This window comes from Haliotis cracherodii, unplaced genomic scaffold, assembly GCF_022045235.1.
Source record: "Haliotis cracherodii isolate W230 unplaced genomic scaffold, xgHalCrac1.p SCAF_23, whole genome shotgun sequence".
Classification (NCBI taxonomy): domain Eukaryota; kingdom Metazoa; phylum Mollusca; class Gastropoda; order Lepetellida; family Haliotidae; genus Haliotis; species Haliotis cracherodii.
The window spans coordinates 2,059,086-2,074,957 of record NW_027266279.1 but is presented as its reverse complement, the minus strand read 5'-3'; the positions used below and the strand labels follow the sequence as shown (position 1 = coordinate 2,074,957).

The following is a 15,872-nucleotide window of genomic DNA, read 5'->3' as shown; positions in this document are numbered from 1 at the left end:
AATGTATCTTTAAGTGTAAATACATATCAACAAGTCTGAACTTGTCACCGTTCACACCAACATTATAACGGCGTGTTGCAAGGTGACGCAATCTATATACTGACGAATGTTTATATATAGAGGTCCTAGTTTTCTCAAAATAGTTTATTAACAAGTACATGAGTGTAAGGCATACGTAGATTAAAACGCAAAAAATGTTGACATATAAATTTTGAAAAATAAAAATAATGACATTAATTTATCACTAACATTTCTTATCGACACAGTCTGAATTGAGACAGTTGTAACTAGAATGGGAATGAACATGCATATAATTCTTCATTATAAATATAATTATTTAACATTTCAATTTTATTTTTTTTAAATCGATCAAACAGTTCCTTACTAAAAACTTACACCAGCCCAAAATGCATCCAACCACCCACAACCCTCCCCCCAATACGACCCCTGCCCCACCCCGACTCTCACACTACGCTTACCCACATCCTAAGCTTCAGTCTGTACCCTATCACTACCCGCAACTTTCACTCCTACCATCACCCCACCGTCACGAATATCCACCCCCACCAATAAACTCATACTCCACCCCAATACCTACCCAACACCTATCATCATATATATATTAACACAGAGATAAACACTGACATAGGGTATGAAATTATCGATTGGTATTCAGGTGAAAGGTTATAAACACGTGGGTTACACTGACGGGAGCGACGATGGAGTGTGTACGGTGAGCGTTGGACCACGTCACTCTCTACCGCTTGGCAGCTATCTGTTGGTTACAAGGTATAATGACGACACTCCCCGGCCCTTGCTATATATACCAGGTTACACTTGTCTGTAGTCGAGAATATCCGCCACAGCAGTGCAGTACGCATAAAACAATACGATTACGTTGTTGGGACAGTGCCATAACTGTCTTCTGTCGAGACACCGCTGCATGGGAAACAGGTGAGATATCACATTTATTATTATCAGCAATCGATGTGTGATAATGTCCCGCACAAGTGTATGTCTTATGTCCTTCGATAGGAGCGTTATTTATCTTTCCCGCTGAGGAGAGAGAGAGAGAGAGAGAGAGAGAGAGAGAGAGTTTGTTTGTTTGTTTGTTGTTAGGGGCACTGATCTAATGCAATTCCCCGGGACTGATTGTTGCCTTGTTATTGTTTTTTCCCCGGGAGTACCCGGATGATACGCAACGCAACTGAGCGTGACAGGAGGCAATATTTGTTTTACGCATTTTGGATCACTGTTTGGTTAACCGTAATCTATAAAGATTTCGAAAAATTAATTAATTTCTTCAGCCTAAACAAACAGACAAAGAGAACGGCGGAGCTCATCGGATGTCGTCACTTGGAAATACCCCAGATGGTTATAGTTTAATCATAAAAAAAAAGTATCCATGCAGTGAAAGCATTTTCGGATTACTACTCCCTTGTTGTCATCCACGTTTTCTGGTATAACCCTCGATTGTGTATTTGTCGTCATTCACTTGATGCTCAGTTAATGAATTTATTACAGGTATATTTAGTGGTAGCACCACTCAGATTACCTGACAAAGGTTCCCATTTGGCATTTATTGTGTCTGGGGTAATTATTCAATCTAAATACAGGTTTGAAGTGAGGTGAAATGTGTGTTATGTAATATGAACGTGGCAGCCAAGCAAGAGATGAATGATCAGTTGATTTACTTTTTTTGTGAATCAACGGATCGTTCCTAGTCATCAAAGGATTAAAAGAAAATATGTTGATTGATTAATCACTGTTATCTTGCACAGTGGATATATGTCAAAAGAGAGTGTTTACATGTCTAGGTTTACTAAAACAAAGGACATACACTCATATCGTGGCGTGAAGTGCCGATGTAAAAACAACATACATTTGTACTTTATTTAAAGGGTTAACCGATAATACGTTGATTGATTGCTCATTGTTATCTAACTCAATGGATTTTTTTTAGGAACCGTGAACGTTATGAAAATAGTTCTCACGTGGGCTTTCTCAGTCGACTTTTGAAACTTGACACCTATGTGAAACACCTGAAACAATCTAAGTGATCAGTTGAGAAACGAACACGGGTTATAATATCCCGAAACGATATATATATTTTAAAATATTTGATTGTTACAGAGACACGTGAGATCGAATAAATTTCTTTGTACAGCTGCAGACGTGTGGGGTATTGTTCCTTTGTGTGGATATTCACGGATACATTCCTCGAACAAGGAAGCTGCCTAAAATTATACACATAAATTTGGCAGGTTATAATTATGATATTTGTCTTTTTTTCCTTCATTTGCTGTAGCATTGAACAGATTCATTCTTGTTCCTCTACGTCTTGGTTGGGAAATTCTTCGATGCGCGATAGACGTTGTTTTCACAAGTCTTTTTTTTTTGTAAGCGTGTATATATTACAGTCGATTTGTAAAATGTGATTCTCTCAGGCAATTTATAAAAATGTATAAATATTTCAGTCATTTTGACTGAACAATCTGTCCATTTCTTTAACAGAATGACTAAAACTGATTAAGACGATCAAAAGGTCCTAAAACATCACAATAGATTATTATGTAGGTTGGATTAGAAGCCAAACAATATAGAAATGTACTTTTCTCTCTTGGTGATGATAATAAACATAAAAATCTTTGGAATTCGTTTTATGATAATACGGGTGGACATATTTTTAAGTCAATTTGTAAAATAACTGAATATTTAGGCGTTTAATAAATTTCCTAAGTGAAAATTTTGCACATTTTGACTGTAAAAATATAAACACGATAAAATAAACAATACCCAGGAGAAATATTTACTTTGTGTTGCAAGTCAAAATAGTGTCAACGAAAATCGCACAATTGCCAAGCAAGTGACTTATTAATCAATGTGACCATACGCCGTTATACTATCAATAAAAGTGACAAATGCACTTACGAACTGCGCCGCACAGGTCGCGAACTAGTTTAGATTTCTACTGTATCATCCGTGTACTCACGGGAAAAAATATATAACAAAGGCAACAACCAGTTCCGGGGAATTGCTTCAGATCAGTGCCCCCTTAACGCCGCATTCAGCTGTATTCCAGCTCTCTGACGGCGGTCTGTAAATAATAGAATCTGGACCAGACAGTCCAGTGATTGACATCATGAGCATCGATCCACGCAATTGGGATCGACGACATGCGTCAACCAAGTCAGCGAGCCTGACCACCCGATCCCGTTAGTCGCCTCTTACGATAAGCATAGTAGCCGTTTACGACAAGCATGAGTTGCTGAAGACCTATTCTATCCCGGATCTTCAAGGGTATAGTTGCAAGTGACACATATAACTGTAGTGTACATGCATCATAAAACAATTACCTTGAGGTTACATGAAGTAGGCTATGTTTGTGTTACCTTGGAGCATCGGTCCACGCATCACGATACGATAACATGCATTAACCAAGTCAGCGACCCATACCACCCGATACCGTTAGTCGCCTCTTACGACACGCGTAGTCGCCTTTTACGACAAGCATCGAAATGTCAATTTAAACATAACTTTTGCATGCCACTTTTTAAAGACATGAAGATGCCAGGATGTGGATAAGATCTGAAATAGCTTGCTGATAATTTAATTTTTCAAATCGTTCAAATCTACGATTATCATCGTTCTTTGACACAATTATTACTGCAGTTATGTCCTTGTTTCTTCCAGGCCACTGGAGATGTTCACCGAAAAACACATGGAGGACCTGAGGGTCAAGGGTTATACTGTTGTTGAGAACGTATTAACCAATGAAGATGCAGATAGATATCGAGGAATGTACTCTGATTGGCTGGAAACATTCAAGGGCACTTGGCCCCACTCGATCAAATCCCTAATTCAGAGGTACAAAGTCGGACACATGGAACCGACCTGGGCCGTGAGGCTAAAGGCCAAGAAGGTCTTTGAGGAGGTGTGGGGTACGGAGAAACTTCTGAGCAGCATGGATGCCATAGCTATTGGGCGTCCCCCAGAGGATGGAGAGGAGGATTTCCAGTCCCCGGGGCGGCACTGGCTGCACATAGATCAAGGGCCGGAGAGGGAGGGGCTACATGCCTATCAAGGTGCTGTGTATCTCGAGACGGCCGATGAGGATGACTGGGCGTTCGAGGCGATTGAAGGTACTCACGAATATCATGATCGGTACTACGAGGAGAGCGACTACGGTATTATGAAAAGGAAGGACAATCCAACATGGCGCTTTAAGAACCTTCGAGATGAGGATATCGAATTTTTCACCGAGGAGCGAGGGCTCAAGAGAACCAGAGTGACTGCTCCGAAAGGCGGGATGATTTTGTGGGACTCTCGTCTCGTCCATGCCAATTCTCGTGTTATCAAAGGAAGGAAGAACCCCGGCAGGTGGCGCTATGTAGTATTCGTCTGCATGACTCCCGCCAAATGGGCTGACAAGGAATCCCTGCAAACCAAGCAAATGGCATATGAGGAACTGCGCATGACAACCCATTGGCCGAGCAATGGGCTAGGACTGTTTGCGGAAAAACTTCCCCCTTATGCCCCCGAAGATCCAAACCCTCTAACAGAACACCCCCCATCGGCCAGAACGAAAGAAGCCAAACAACTGGCCGGAGTCCTTCCCTATCCAGAATCAATGGATGACAGCAAGGTCATGGAAGCTCCCAAATTCCGACTGGACTTTCTGAAAACAGTTCATCCGCAAGTTATTGATTTTGGAAATGATGAAGCTTTTTTGAGGAGGAGAATGATCACGCTGTCTGTGTTTGCTATCCTCATGGCTGTCAGCGTTTACTACTGGGTGTTGTAGTATGGGCTCTGGTACATGATCACTGAACTTCGGTTGTGTCGCAGACAAACTTCCAGTACTTATGAGGGGGCACGGGTGGCCCAGTCGTCTAAAGGCGCCGCGATTCACTATGCAGAGTTGCGTCCCTTGGGCGCGCAAGAGACCTATGATCGTTGGTTCGAATCCCCGTTCGCCCCGATAATGTTTCTAGGTTTGTCAGCACCATACCCGTGCTAGTGGATTGAGACCTGCATCACTTCGGGCTTTCCTCCCACTTTAAGCTGACATGCCGTGATATAACTGGAATACTGTTAAAGCGGTGTTAAACCCAACTCACTCACTCCAATACTCGTGTTTCATTTGTATTTCATTTTTTTTTTCAAATGTATCGAATACAGCCCATGCAAGTCTATAACAGCTGTCAAATCTGTGTTCCTGCAGTTTCTGCAAATGAAGAGAGTCTCTGGGCTCTATTAATATATTTTATTGAGATATTTACTGTTTTGTCTGTCATTGTTCTTCATTTCTGAGACACAAGATGTTAGTGTCATGATTCATATCTAATGTTCATGATGCCTTATATGTAATATATATTCAATATGTAATATCAATATGTGGGGCCACAAAAACAACCATTCATCTTAAGGGACCGGGAAGGGGGGAGGTGGTGGTGTGATATTTAATTCAACTACAGCCGCAAAACCATATATATTTTTGGATAAAATCTTTGAGCCGATATATTTTTTCTTTTCCCACAAATCTCACCTTGCAACAATGTAATGTTTGTGGCTGACAATATCCCCCCGCCCCCCCCCCCCCCCCCCCCCCCCCCCCCCCCCCCCACTCCTCACACACACACACACACACACACACACACAAACACACACACACGTAATCATAAGCCTAAGTAGAATTTTTTGATAAAATCCCAGCTGGCTAAAATTGTCTTGGATTATTAATTATGATTCTTTGTACAGGCAAGAAACGTGAACAAGAGAGGTCTAAAAATAAAACATCTTATCATTTATATTGTGTGATGCGATCAGATGTTAGCATTATCCACGATAAACTTGCCCACCGTGTCATGTTCGGAATAGAACCAGAAGAACAACGTTTTTATTTGGTTTACCATAGTTTATATGTATGAAGGATACAACGCAAATACATTGTGCAATATTCATTGCGTTGAACATGTCTTCATTATGTTTTAAGAACACAACGCCAGTTTTTTGTCCTTCGTGTACGCATACCTATGATTTCAGATGTTATAAATTGCGACGTTAAGTAATAAACCAAAAACATATAAATTGCAATATAATGTACTTTCACAGTGTTGAACTACTTATTTTTTACTTTGATGTATGAAGATGTCACAATGGCAGATGATATATTGTATAAACAAAACTGTTCTGTTATTCAATAAAAACTGTTTAAATTGTCCATGTTTATTATGTATTAAGCTATGGCCTTCTTTTTGTTTAACATCAGGTATACGCCCGCGGGCTGTCGTAGAAGGCACTTTATCGCCCACATGGTGAATCACAGACGTAGAATCGTAACTAATGAGTCGCACATTCTCCGCGATAATACGTTTTTCTCATTATATTACCACACTTCATTCAATCCATCAAACATGGCCGCAGGCTGGATGACAAGAGGGAGAACAACAATTGAATAGAAATCTCCCTTTCTTTCAATATGAAAATACGAAAAACAATTATGGCTCACACACGTATCAAATAACACAAGCTTGTCCCGTTACTAGAGAATTCATACGAAATTAACATTCCATGTACTTCGACATTGTGCGTGTGCGTGCGTGCGTGCGTACGTGCGTGTGTGTTTCATACTCTAGTACATGAATTATAACGACTTACCTAAATCGGCCCGTGAAGATCCGGGGTAGAATAGGTATTCAGCAGCCCATGCTTGCCTTAAAAGGTGACTATGCGACTAACGGGATCGGGTGGTGAGGCTCACTGACTTGGTTGATGCATGTCATCGATCCCAATTGCGTGGATCAATGCTCATGTTGTCAATCACTGAATTGTCTGGTCCAGACTCGATTATTTACAGACCGCCGTCATATATAGCTGGAATATTGCTGAGCGCGGCGTTTAACACCAAACAAACAAACAAACTTACCTAAGTCCAAATCAGTATGGATAACACCACCCTTTTTGGTTTTCGTATGTATAGTTGTATGATATTGTTCGCACAAACTTTTATTATAATTTCTTTGGACATAAATTTATACCGGTAAAATACTATTTGTATTTTGCTATCACTCCTTGCCAAAGAATCAGACACAAATTTACAATAAAGCAGAGCTAGTTCTTGACCCGTCACGAGTGTGTAAGTATGAATTTGGTATTAAGCTGTGTGGAGTCGGACTTTGTTATGCGTCTATATTTTATTGTTTTAGCCACCACCTTAGGATTTTATCAATAACATAAATTAAAATTTCCTTTAATGTATATGGAATGACAAGACGGACAAATTAAAATATCTAACTTGATAACGCCATATGTACCGCAGGAGCAGCATCACTGTCCTGTGTCCTGTTAGGGGCGGCATGAAACCTAACTCACGGAGCAATGATGCGAGATTAAATTCACTGAGTCACGCAACAACAACCCTCTGGCTTGTTTCTAGGTCATCGGCAGACAGCAAACTTTGGACCTGTCTAGGTAACCCCAGCGAGATACAGCACTGCGTCCAGACCTAATCATGGCGAGCAGAACAACAGTTGGGGAAAGGTAAATACACCCAATGTCTTATGATAAGCATTTACTCAATAGAATGTACGTTAACAGATCAGTTTCCTTGTAACAAATATTTTGTAATGCGTCAGGTTGTTTATGTGACGTCACATACAACTGGTTTCCTTTGAAGAACGCGCAGACACCTATGAATTCAACATTCGTGACCAACTCGTGTTATTCCGGGACAAGCCAATCTTCTTGCAGGTTACGGAAAGGGGCGAGTGGTGACGAATGATGAATTCAAGAGCCCTTTCTTATTCGTCACCACTCGCAGCATTCTAAGGTGACGCGTGGACATTGAAAGCCGGGACTTCATTAAGCTAGTTCCCGGCTCCCCATGCGCGTCGTCAACTTGTATATTGTGATATTAGAGACGGGGCCCAGCTAAGGACTTTCATTTGACCCATCGACTTCGCTAGCACATGACCGTCACGTGATGTAAACTTCCACGCTTGCAGTCAACAGCACAGGACACCTTGTCAGATGGGAAAAGCCGCAGAAAACGGCTTGTTTGTACCTCGTCTGTTTGAATGCAAAATCCACTCCAATGTTTTGTTTTGCAAATTCTTTTACCATTATTAGTTTGTAGTTCATTGTTAGCCATGACCACTCTGGTGCAGATACCCGAGCGTACTTTTGCGTATATATACGTTTACAAAATGTACACACAGATTTACATAATTTATAAGCATAAAGAAATATAAAGTTAAAAGTCGAATCGTTAAAGTAAAACCTTATCGTCTAGCACAGTTGGCGCACTGGTGTCACACAATAAAAGTACTGTTAAATAATTCAGAGCCACAGCTTGACCTGTCCGTGTAGTGTGGGTGTCCGACAAAGATTGCTGATTGACGCTCCAAGCGACATGCCATGTCATGAACTATGAAAGCCCATACGGATCAGATTGGTAAATCTAAATCTAAAATTGAGTTAGTTTTGTATATCGACAGTCGGTGCTGGTCATGGGTTATGCACTCAAATATTTTCAACAGTGCAGTGTCAGTTGCGGATCATTGCACCAGGTACTTCCGACAGTTCAATGCTGGGTAAGGAAACAAGACAGATACATATATATTGCCACCGTTTAATAGAATTGATGTAACAAAAGTAGAGAATTTCTGTACAAATACTGGGTACAGAAAGTTTTGACAGAATTAACGGACGATGGTCACGACGTGAAAGAAAGTTTGATGACATCATAGGAAGTAGAGTTATGACGTAATTGGCGGGATATTGGAAGAGGAAATGATGTAACAAAGAGGTGCATTATGGTTTCAATAAACCCCTTTAGTGACAAGCACTAAATGAAATTCATGTAACAAATGTATAAATAAATGCTATCACTTATATAGTTTAAACACATTAAACTGTTTCGTATTGTATTATAAAGTTTACCCTCATTATACAGTTTATGAGAGTGTCCATGTGCACTTTGCGAGTAGAGGAAGTCCAGATTTGTTAGGTTTTGCTGTCGGAACTGAGTTTTCAGATCTTCGATCGTCCCTGAACTTCTTCTTCCTTGGTGGATGACGACGGTGACCAAACACCTGATCCATCCTGGCTTCAACTGCGACTGCTCTCTCTTGATAACAGACACATGCTCGAAGATGTTCCACTTTCCGGAAATGCTGTTAGTCTGTGATAACCTCGAGGTTATTATTGGTCCGACGTTCCCCGTTGGTGTGGTGGTTCCATACGTCCTGTTTCTACGAGTTTGGGCCCTCGGTCCACGACTCTGTGACACCATCTTCAACTGGCCAACTGAATCCCCAGGAGGACTATCTGCAGTCCAGCTCACTCAGACATCCTCTTCCTCTTGAGATTGAACCAAAGGCAGTGCAGCTGCACAAATCGATGAAAGTCTTTGTATTTCCCATGAGACCTAGTATTTGGACATGTCGCTACATCACTGGGTTAAATGAAAGAAGCACCATCGCACTTGTGAGTTTGGGAACACAGTTTCGATGGCTTTGTGCGTAGCTTTCTCCAAGTCTATCAGAAGAATGTTTGGTGACAGGTTCCAACCATATACTCGGTTGATGGAGGTTTCTTCTCTAACGCATAATAAAGGCTGTACATACAATAAGACATGTCTTGTATGCTATCCTCTATCGCAAGTTAGGTGGTGACGGTGACCCACCCAATAAGAAACAATTATATGTAAGCGACGCACCAAAATGTAACAATCAACTTTAAGTAACAATGTGTGTCAAGCACCAATAAAGTACGACAACAGGAATAATTTCAACAAGTCGGCCATGTAAAAAGGGCAGATAGATTTAACAAAGTTTTTATATGGTCATCCCAGTGAGAACAAAAGACAGAAATGGAGTATATAAAGAGTATTATGCAAACAATATGCCAATGCAAAAGTTGGAACTTTATGGTAACAAATCTTAAGAGTATCATGCAAACTTCAAAGTTCAGAATTACAATCTGCATGTAATATCGGTGGAGATGACACCCCGTGTACGGCCATATTTGAAGTCTATACCAATCAGAGGCATAAGTTAGTCCATTGTGGCGTCCGGATTAAATGAATAATCCAAATGCTGGTTGCTGGCAGCCATTAGGTCTTCAACAATCTGCAGAGGAGCTTTGAGCAGAACACTTTTTGATTCAGCTGTAGCAATCATTGGCAGAGTAAGTCCAAAATTGGTTTTGGACGTGGGCACGAAGTCCATGTGCTGATTACAGATGAAGTGGCCGAGCTGGAAACATCTCCGACTTCAGAGTTCAGACTTCATGCTGAAGACCTATTCTACCCCGGATCTTCACGTGTTCATTACGTTGTGAGTGAGTGAGTGAGTGAGTAAGCAATGCCTGTACAAAGAGTACCAGGGCTTCTTAATCGTGTGTGTCCTTGATGCATATGAGCAATTACTGCCGAATGTGGCATATTCAGAAACTACAAATTTTGTCGCGTGGATTTATCAACTTACCTTTGCTTCCTTTCTGTCGTAAGCTGTGATCAACACGCCACAGAAGCGAATGTTAGCTGAGAATCTCAGTACTAATGCGCGACGGGTCATAGTTTACCAACACACCAGCCCTAATCGAGAATACTTTAAGCGAAAGGCAGAGAGTGCTGTCTATGACCGGTGTCACGTAGTCTATTTATGATATGGCAAGACCGCCTCCGTGGTCTAGTGGTAGAGCGTCACCTCACCTATAATATGGCAGGCCGCTGATTGTTCCTATTTCAGCCTGAGGTCACTGCCTCGCAGACAGTTGTCGCGTGTGTGTACATTTAAACCATCGACATTAGGCAACTGTAACTTCGGCTAATCTCGTACACTACATGGATAACTTCGGTAATTTCCGCAAGTTCCAAGGGCAAGCCGTATTAAATTACGTGCCTCATACATAATGTTGGGACGGGTTTATCGCCTGACCCAAACAGTTGTTGTATTCAAGTATATCTTTTGAATATATTTCTTATAAAAAACTTTAAAAAATGAGTATCTTGGTATATAAAAGACTAACAATGATTAAACACAGATCAACAGTTACCGCGCAAAAAATGTGAGTCCACGAAGCCTGCATGTTTATTGTTTCCCTTGGGACAAATTGCCCCGTTTCCTCCACTCACAGTGAGTGAGTGAGTTGGGTTTTACGCCGCTTTTAACAGTATTCCAGTTATATCACGGCGTGTCAGCTTAGTGTGGGAGGAAAGCCCGAAGTGATGCAGGTCTCGGACGTTTACCACGAGCACGGGTATGGTGCTTAGAAAACCCAGAAACATAATAGGGGTGAACCGTGATTCGAACCCACAATCTTAGGTTTCTGGCGTGCCCATTATGGAATGGGGCGAGGTTGTCCCGAAACGGAAAGGGTTTGTTATTAATAATGGGTGCTCTTTTTTCGGCAATTAACCGGAATGACACGACGGTGACCGATGCCACCATTTTTGTACGGCTGCTTAAAAGTGCATCCGTAAAGAATGCTAAAAACGGTGCTTATGATATTTTTTGTTTGGGTAATTAACGGTGTTTGGGTAAAGTGTTTGGCCTTCTGATCGTGACATCATTGTGACTGGTCACTCGGGCTGCATAAAAAATAATTGTTTCTTGGGCACATGTTTTAGAAGGGAGGTGGGACTTTCTTAATATTTTTAATGACAGGCAAAAGTGGTGAGGGAGGAATACTTTATAATTTTTCCCCACAAAGAATACGAATAAAGACAACTGGGGACACATTGAACTCGGCTCTTTAATACAATGTCAATGCCGTTTGTGTCCATTTTATGAATAGCAGTATCTGTTTCATATGACGCAGGAATTTCACAAGAATATTTGAAGGGCAAGAAAATGATTTAAAGTGACGCGGTATGTATTGGGGGCGTATTACATGTATTTGATGAATAACGTGTCCATCTTTTTCGTTTCACGAAAGTCTGGGTTTTCACGTTTTCAACAGGAAGATGACCCAGATTCTGGAGACAAAGGCAGCCAAGACTGAGACAACAGGTTCAGTGACATTCCCGGCAGGACTATCAAGTGGACTCAGTCTGCGAACAAGTAAGATTGTTTCTTGTTTAGGGGCGATATTCAATGAGGATGAAGTTGGGTTTGCCACAAAAAATACAACGTTGCCATGTGTTGTTCCAAAAAAAATGTTTTGGCTCATAGTCTTAATTAAACAAATATCTGGTTTTGCAGCTGTACCTGAAAAAATATATGGTCTCAATACCAAATATCAAATGAACAGACCCTTAACATCGAACTCCATACCAGAAAATCCAGTCATGATATCACAAGCAAAGGCTCTGGAGTACGATGATGCGCCACAACCAGGACACCAAGCTGGTCCATCCGATCCATTTAGTCGGCTCTATAGACCAGCATTGGTTGCCATCGACTAATTCTAACCCGTCTCCTGACGGGATCTTTGTAACGTGTGCCAGTTGAAATTACTTGAATTTGAATTGTTTGTTTGGCATTTTGGTGGGGCAGGATATGCTTACCTTTTCGCGAACATCTGGTATCATCACAATCAGGTATCATCACTTTAAACATGAGTTCATGAGATTGTTGGAATCATACAATCGACTCTGTTTTAGCAGAGAGTTCTTATGAATATGGAAAGGTTTTTTTCGCTTTAATTCAGAAGTTGACGGATGAAAAAGTAGACACGATTTATGGATAACAACTTCTTTAACGAACTATTACCGCGATCTTTCGATTTAGAACCTTGTCAATACATGATGAAAATGCTTAAACACTTGTATCACTGACTCTAATTTTATGCATACATATTCATGTTAACAAATAACTGCCAGTGGTTAGTTCCAACCAAAATGAATTTATGTCTCCAATGAACTGTGATTTTACTTGCAGGCTTAGTCACCCCCATGGGAGTGTTTGGCGCCCTACTTCAAGGCAGAATGTTTCTGTTTCTTGAAACAAGCAATCCTCCATCGTTCATGGCCCTTGATAAATTATACACTGACAAACTAGCTTTCGTTATCAGTGGACAACTGAATGTTTCGTCTAACATGTACAACCCAAGGCTCCCAAAATATCCATCTGAGGTTCAAACAAGACTTGTTTCTTTCGGAACATCGTCCTTTGTTTTGGAATCAATCCTGAGGGTACCCGGATACCCACAAGTGACAGCAAGTCTGAGGAATAACGTCGTTGTAGTTTCAAAGTCCAACAGAAAAACGAGTCCGTTGCCAGATTGGTTTCGTGAAAAATTCGGTCCATTTTACAACAAGGATGCTGGGGTTATCTTCAAGCAGCTGGAGACAACTCCTACCAAGACGTGCAGGGGAGTTAACTCCATTCCCTACATGTTAACAGTCACAAGTCGGGATATCGACATTAACCAACACGTAAACACCGTCCTGTATTTACAGTACTGTATTGATGCTCTGGATGATCATTTGATAAGGAATAAGATACAGTGTAATTTAAACACTGAGTCACTCCTCCTCAAATCGGCCTCCTTCCTACACAGGGGTGAGAGTGAGGTGACCGACATCTTGGCCGTGGAATTCTGGGACGATGAATCGGAGTCTGAGATGATATGTTTTAATATCCTCAAGTCTGGAAGCAGCATCTACCAGGCTCGTATACATTTCTATCGGTATGAGGAGATATTTCCACAAACCAGCAAACTCTAACTTCAAACTTCAAAGTATCAGGTCATTACTTTAAGCAGAAATTTGTGATTTCAATAAGTTTCCTTCAGATCACACATTTCGTTTTGCAAGTTTAGTGTGGCGTTGTGCTATTCCTTGAATCGGCATCCCCGTGAAAGTGCCCATCCCCATAAAGTGCGAAAAGAGTGGCGTTGGGACAAACAGCCCTGTCCCTTCAGCCATTTAAAATGTAATGAGTCAATTTGGATTGGACGTCCTTGCACCACTGTTAGAAAGGGATGTCACTTTGGTGCGACGACTTTGCAACGCTGTGCCAATGGGATGTGCTGCTTTGGAATACGTCCGGGCAAGGCCGTGACAACATGATGTGTTACACATGGGTCGACGCCCTTGAAAAAGTGGTGGGAAAAACCTTGGTTTATATCTATCTCTTGCTTAAAATGAGCAATATCTGAATTTATCAAGCAGATGACCTTTATATTCTACAGAGAAAGTGCCTGTTTTCCAACCAAGTTCAACATGGAATGAGTGCTACACAACACCACAGTTAACACAAAGCGAACGTCCTAATGATAAGCGGTTACTTCTTTTTATCATATATTGGGTAGGTCTCTCGGCAGGATAAAGCCAACGGTAAAAGGTGATGGAATCAGAATTTATCATCGGGAATCTGGACCAAGTACTGGAATAATTGCTATCATTATCAAAACAATAGTCTAGTGTGCTGAAAATCAATGTCTAACTGTGACGTAGGTGGGGCAATTTACAAGTTTGGGCAACTTTGGAGGACACTAGCCAAGCAGGATCAATTTCAATATCTTTGCTTGTAAGCCTAGACCTGAGCGGCTTGAAACTTTTCCCCCAGTTAATAAAGATGGATTTGGCCGAAATATGTGCGAATTGTTAACTTGTTTCGTTTTGTCGCTGTGTGTACATCTGACAGCACTTCATAACGTTATGACAGGACAAGGAAGACTCTTAACAAATGTGACGGCTCATAGACTAGGGTTAGAGTAGCCTCCCTTCGATAAAGGGCAGCTGTTTAACCTGAGATCCCCTCTCTGTTTATCTGTGAACACCTCGAATTACCTAGAAGAGTGAATGAGTAAGGTTTTAATCACGAGAAGAAAATAGTACCTATGTGGAGAATCGAACCCGGGCCTTTGGCGTGAAGAGCTAAATCGAATGATTTGGCCATAGACAATACCCTGACCAGGACGAAGACACCCTAAACTGCAATACACCTCATGCAATAATGAATTAAGTAAAATTAGACAATTATTACCCTAATAGAAACACTCATTCACAAATATGTTCTCCGAAACAACCCGCTGGAAAATATCACTAATTCTGGAAAATCTTAATGGAAAATAGTTTGAGACGCGTCGCTGCACATGTTAGTTGTGAACAAGGCAAAAACATCTTTAAATCTAGCAAATGGCCCTGAAATACTTACAGAAGTCTCCGCGTACTTTTTATCGATTGCAATTGCCTGTGTTGTGAAGGGTGTAATTATGAGATATGACCTAATATCCCCGTGACCGGTCGTTATCCAAACAACCATCATAATGTCATGTTTAAACACACAACAACGCAAAGCGTATTAACTTTATTTCGCAAATACGGCAGTTTAACGAAATAATTCAAAAGGGACACAATACAATTGACGTTCAACCTCTAAAAATATGCTGCAAAGTATGGCATTCTGCCTCAAGTTTAAAAGTCGGTCTTGTTTCTTTTGATTAAGCGAGTCATTTAACACGTCATACAAAGATATGTTCAAGGCCAACAGTTGCTGTGTTTGGTTCCAATCAAGTTTTAATCTACAAAGGTTTTTAATTTACTAAGATCATCCTGATTGTAAGGAAATGGTTTTCCTGATGTATACCACAGTGGTGTGCAGCGGGTAGAACCATTCTACAGGCTACAAATAGCCGGATTATTGCTGATCGCAGCGTTCAACAACTAAACGAAAAACGATGTGTACATGTCGTATGAAACATATCAATAACGTGCCTATCATATTCTCAAATGTGAAGAGTGTGCATCCATAAAGGCAAATTACAAATTCTCATTCCTACACTGAATAAACATGAAAGAAAGTTGCTGATTTTCGCAGCCTATGAAACTGTATTCAAGTGCAAAACCCACATCCATGTTTTGATAACTAAAGTCGTTTACAATTATGATAATTATAAGGCAAGAGTCTTGTAACTGA

The 15,872-nt window shown here is 40.9% G+C and overlaps 2 protein-coding genes across 2 annotated transcripts; both read left to right on the top strand.

Moving 5' to 3' along the window:
• The first annotated feature begins 841 nt into the window (after positions 1 to 841).
• On the top strand, positions 842 to 5,582 carry LOC139471687 (uncharacterized). The gene is made up of 2 exons (XM_071254142.1): positions 842 to 954; positions 3,694 to 5,582. Exons 1-2 carry the CDS (start codon positions 944 to 946, stop codon positions 4,802 to 4,804), a joined length of 1,122 nt encoding a protein of 373 aa, XP_071110243.1. The 5' UTR covers positions 842 to 943; the 3' UTR covers positions 4,805 to 5,582.
• A 1,865-nt stretch (positions 5,583 to 7,447) lies between these two features.
• On the top strand, positions 7,448 to 14,533 carry LOC139471801 (uncharacterized). The gene is made up of 3 exons (XM_071254293.1): positions 7,448 to 7,542; positions 11,968 to 12,068; positions 12,888 to 14,533. Exons 1-3 carry the CDS (start codon positions 7,514 to 7,516, stop codon positions 13,673 to 13,675), a joined length of 918 nt encoding a protein of 305 aa, XP_071110394.1. The 5' UTR covers positions 7,448 to 7,513; the 3' UTR covers positions 13,676 to 14,533.
• The last annotated feature ends 1,339 nt before the right edge of the window (positions 14,534 to 15,872 follow it).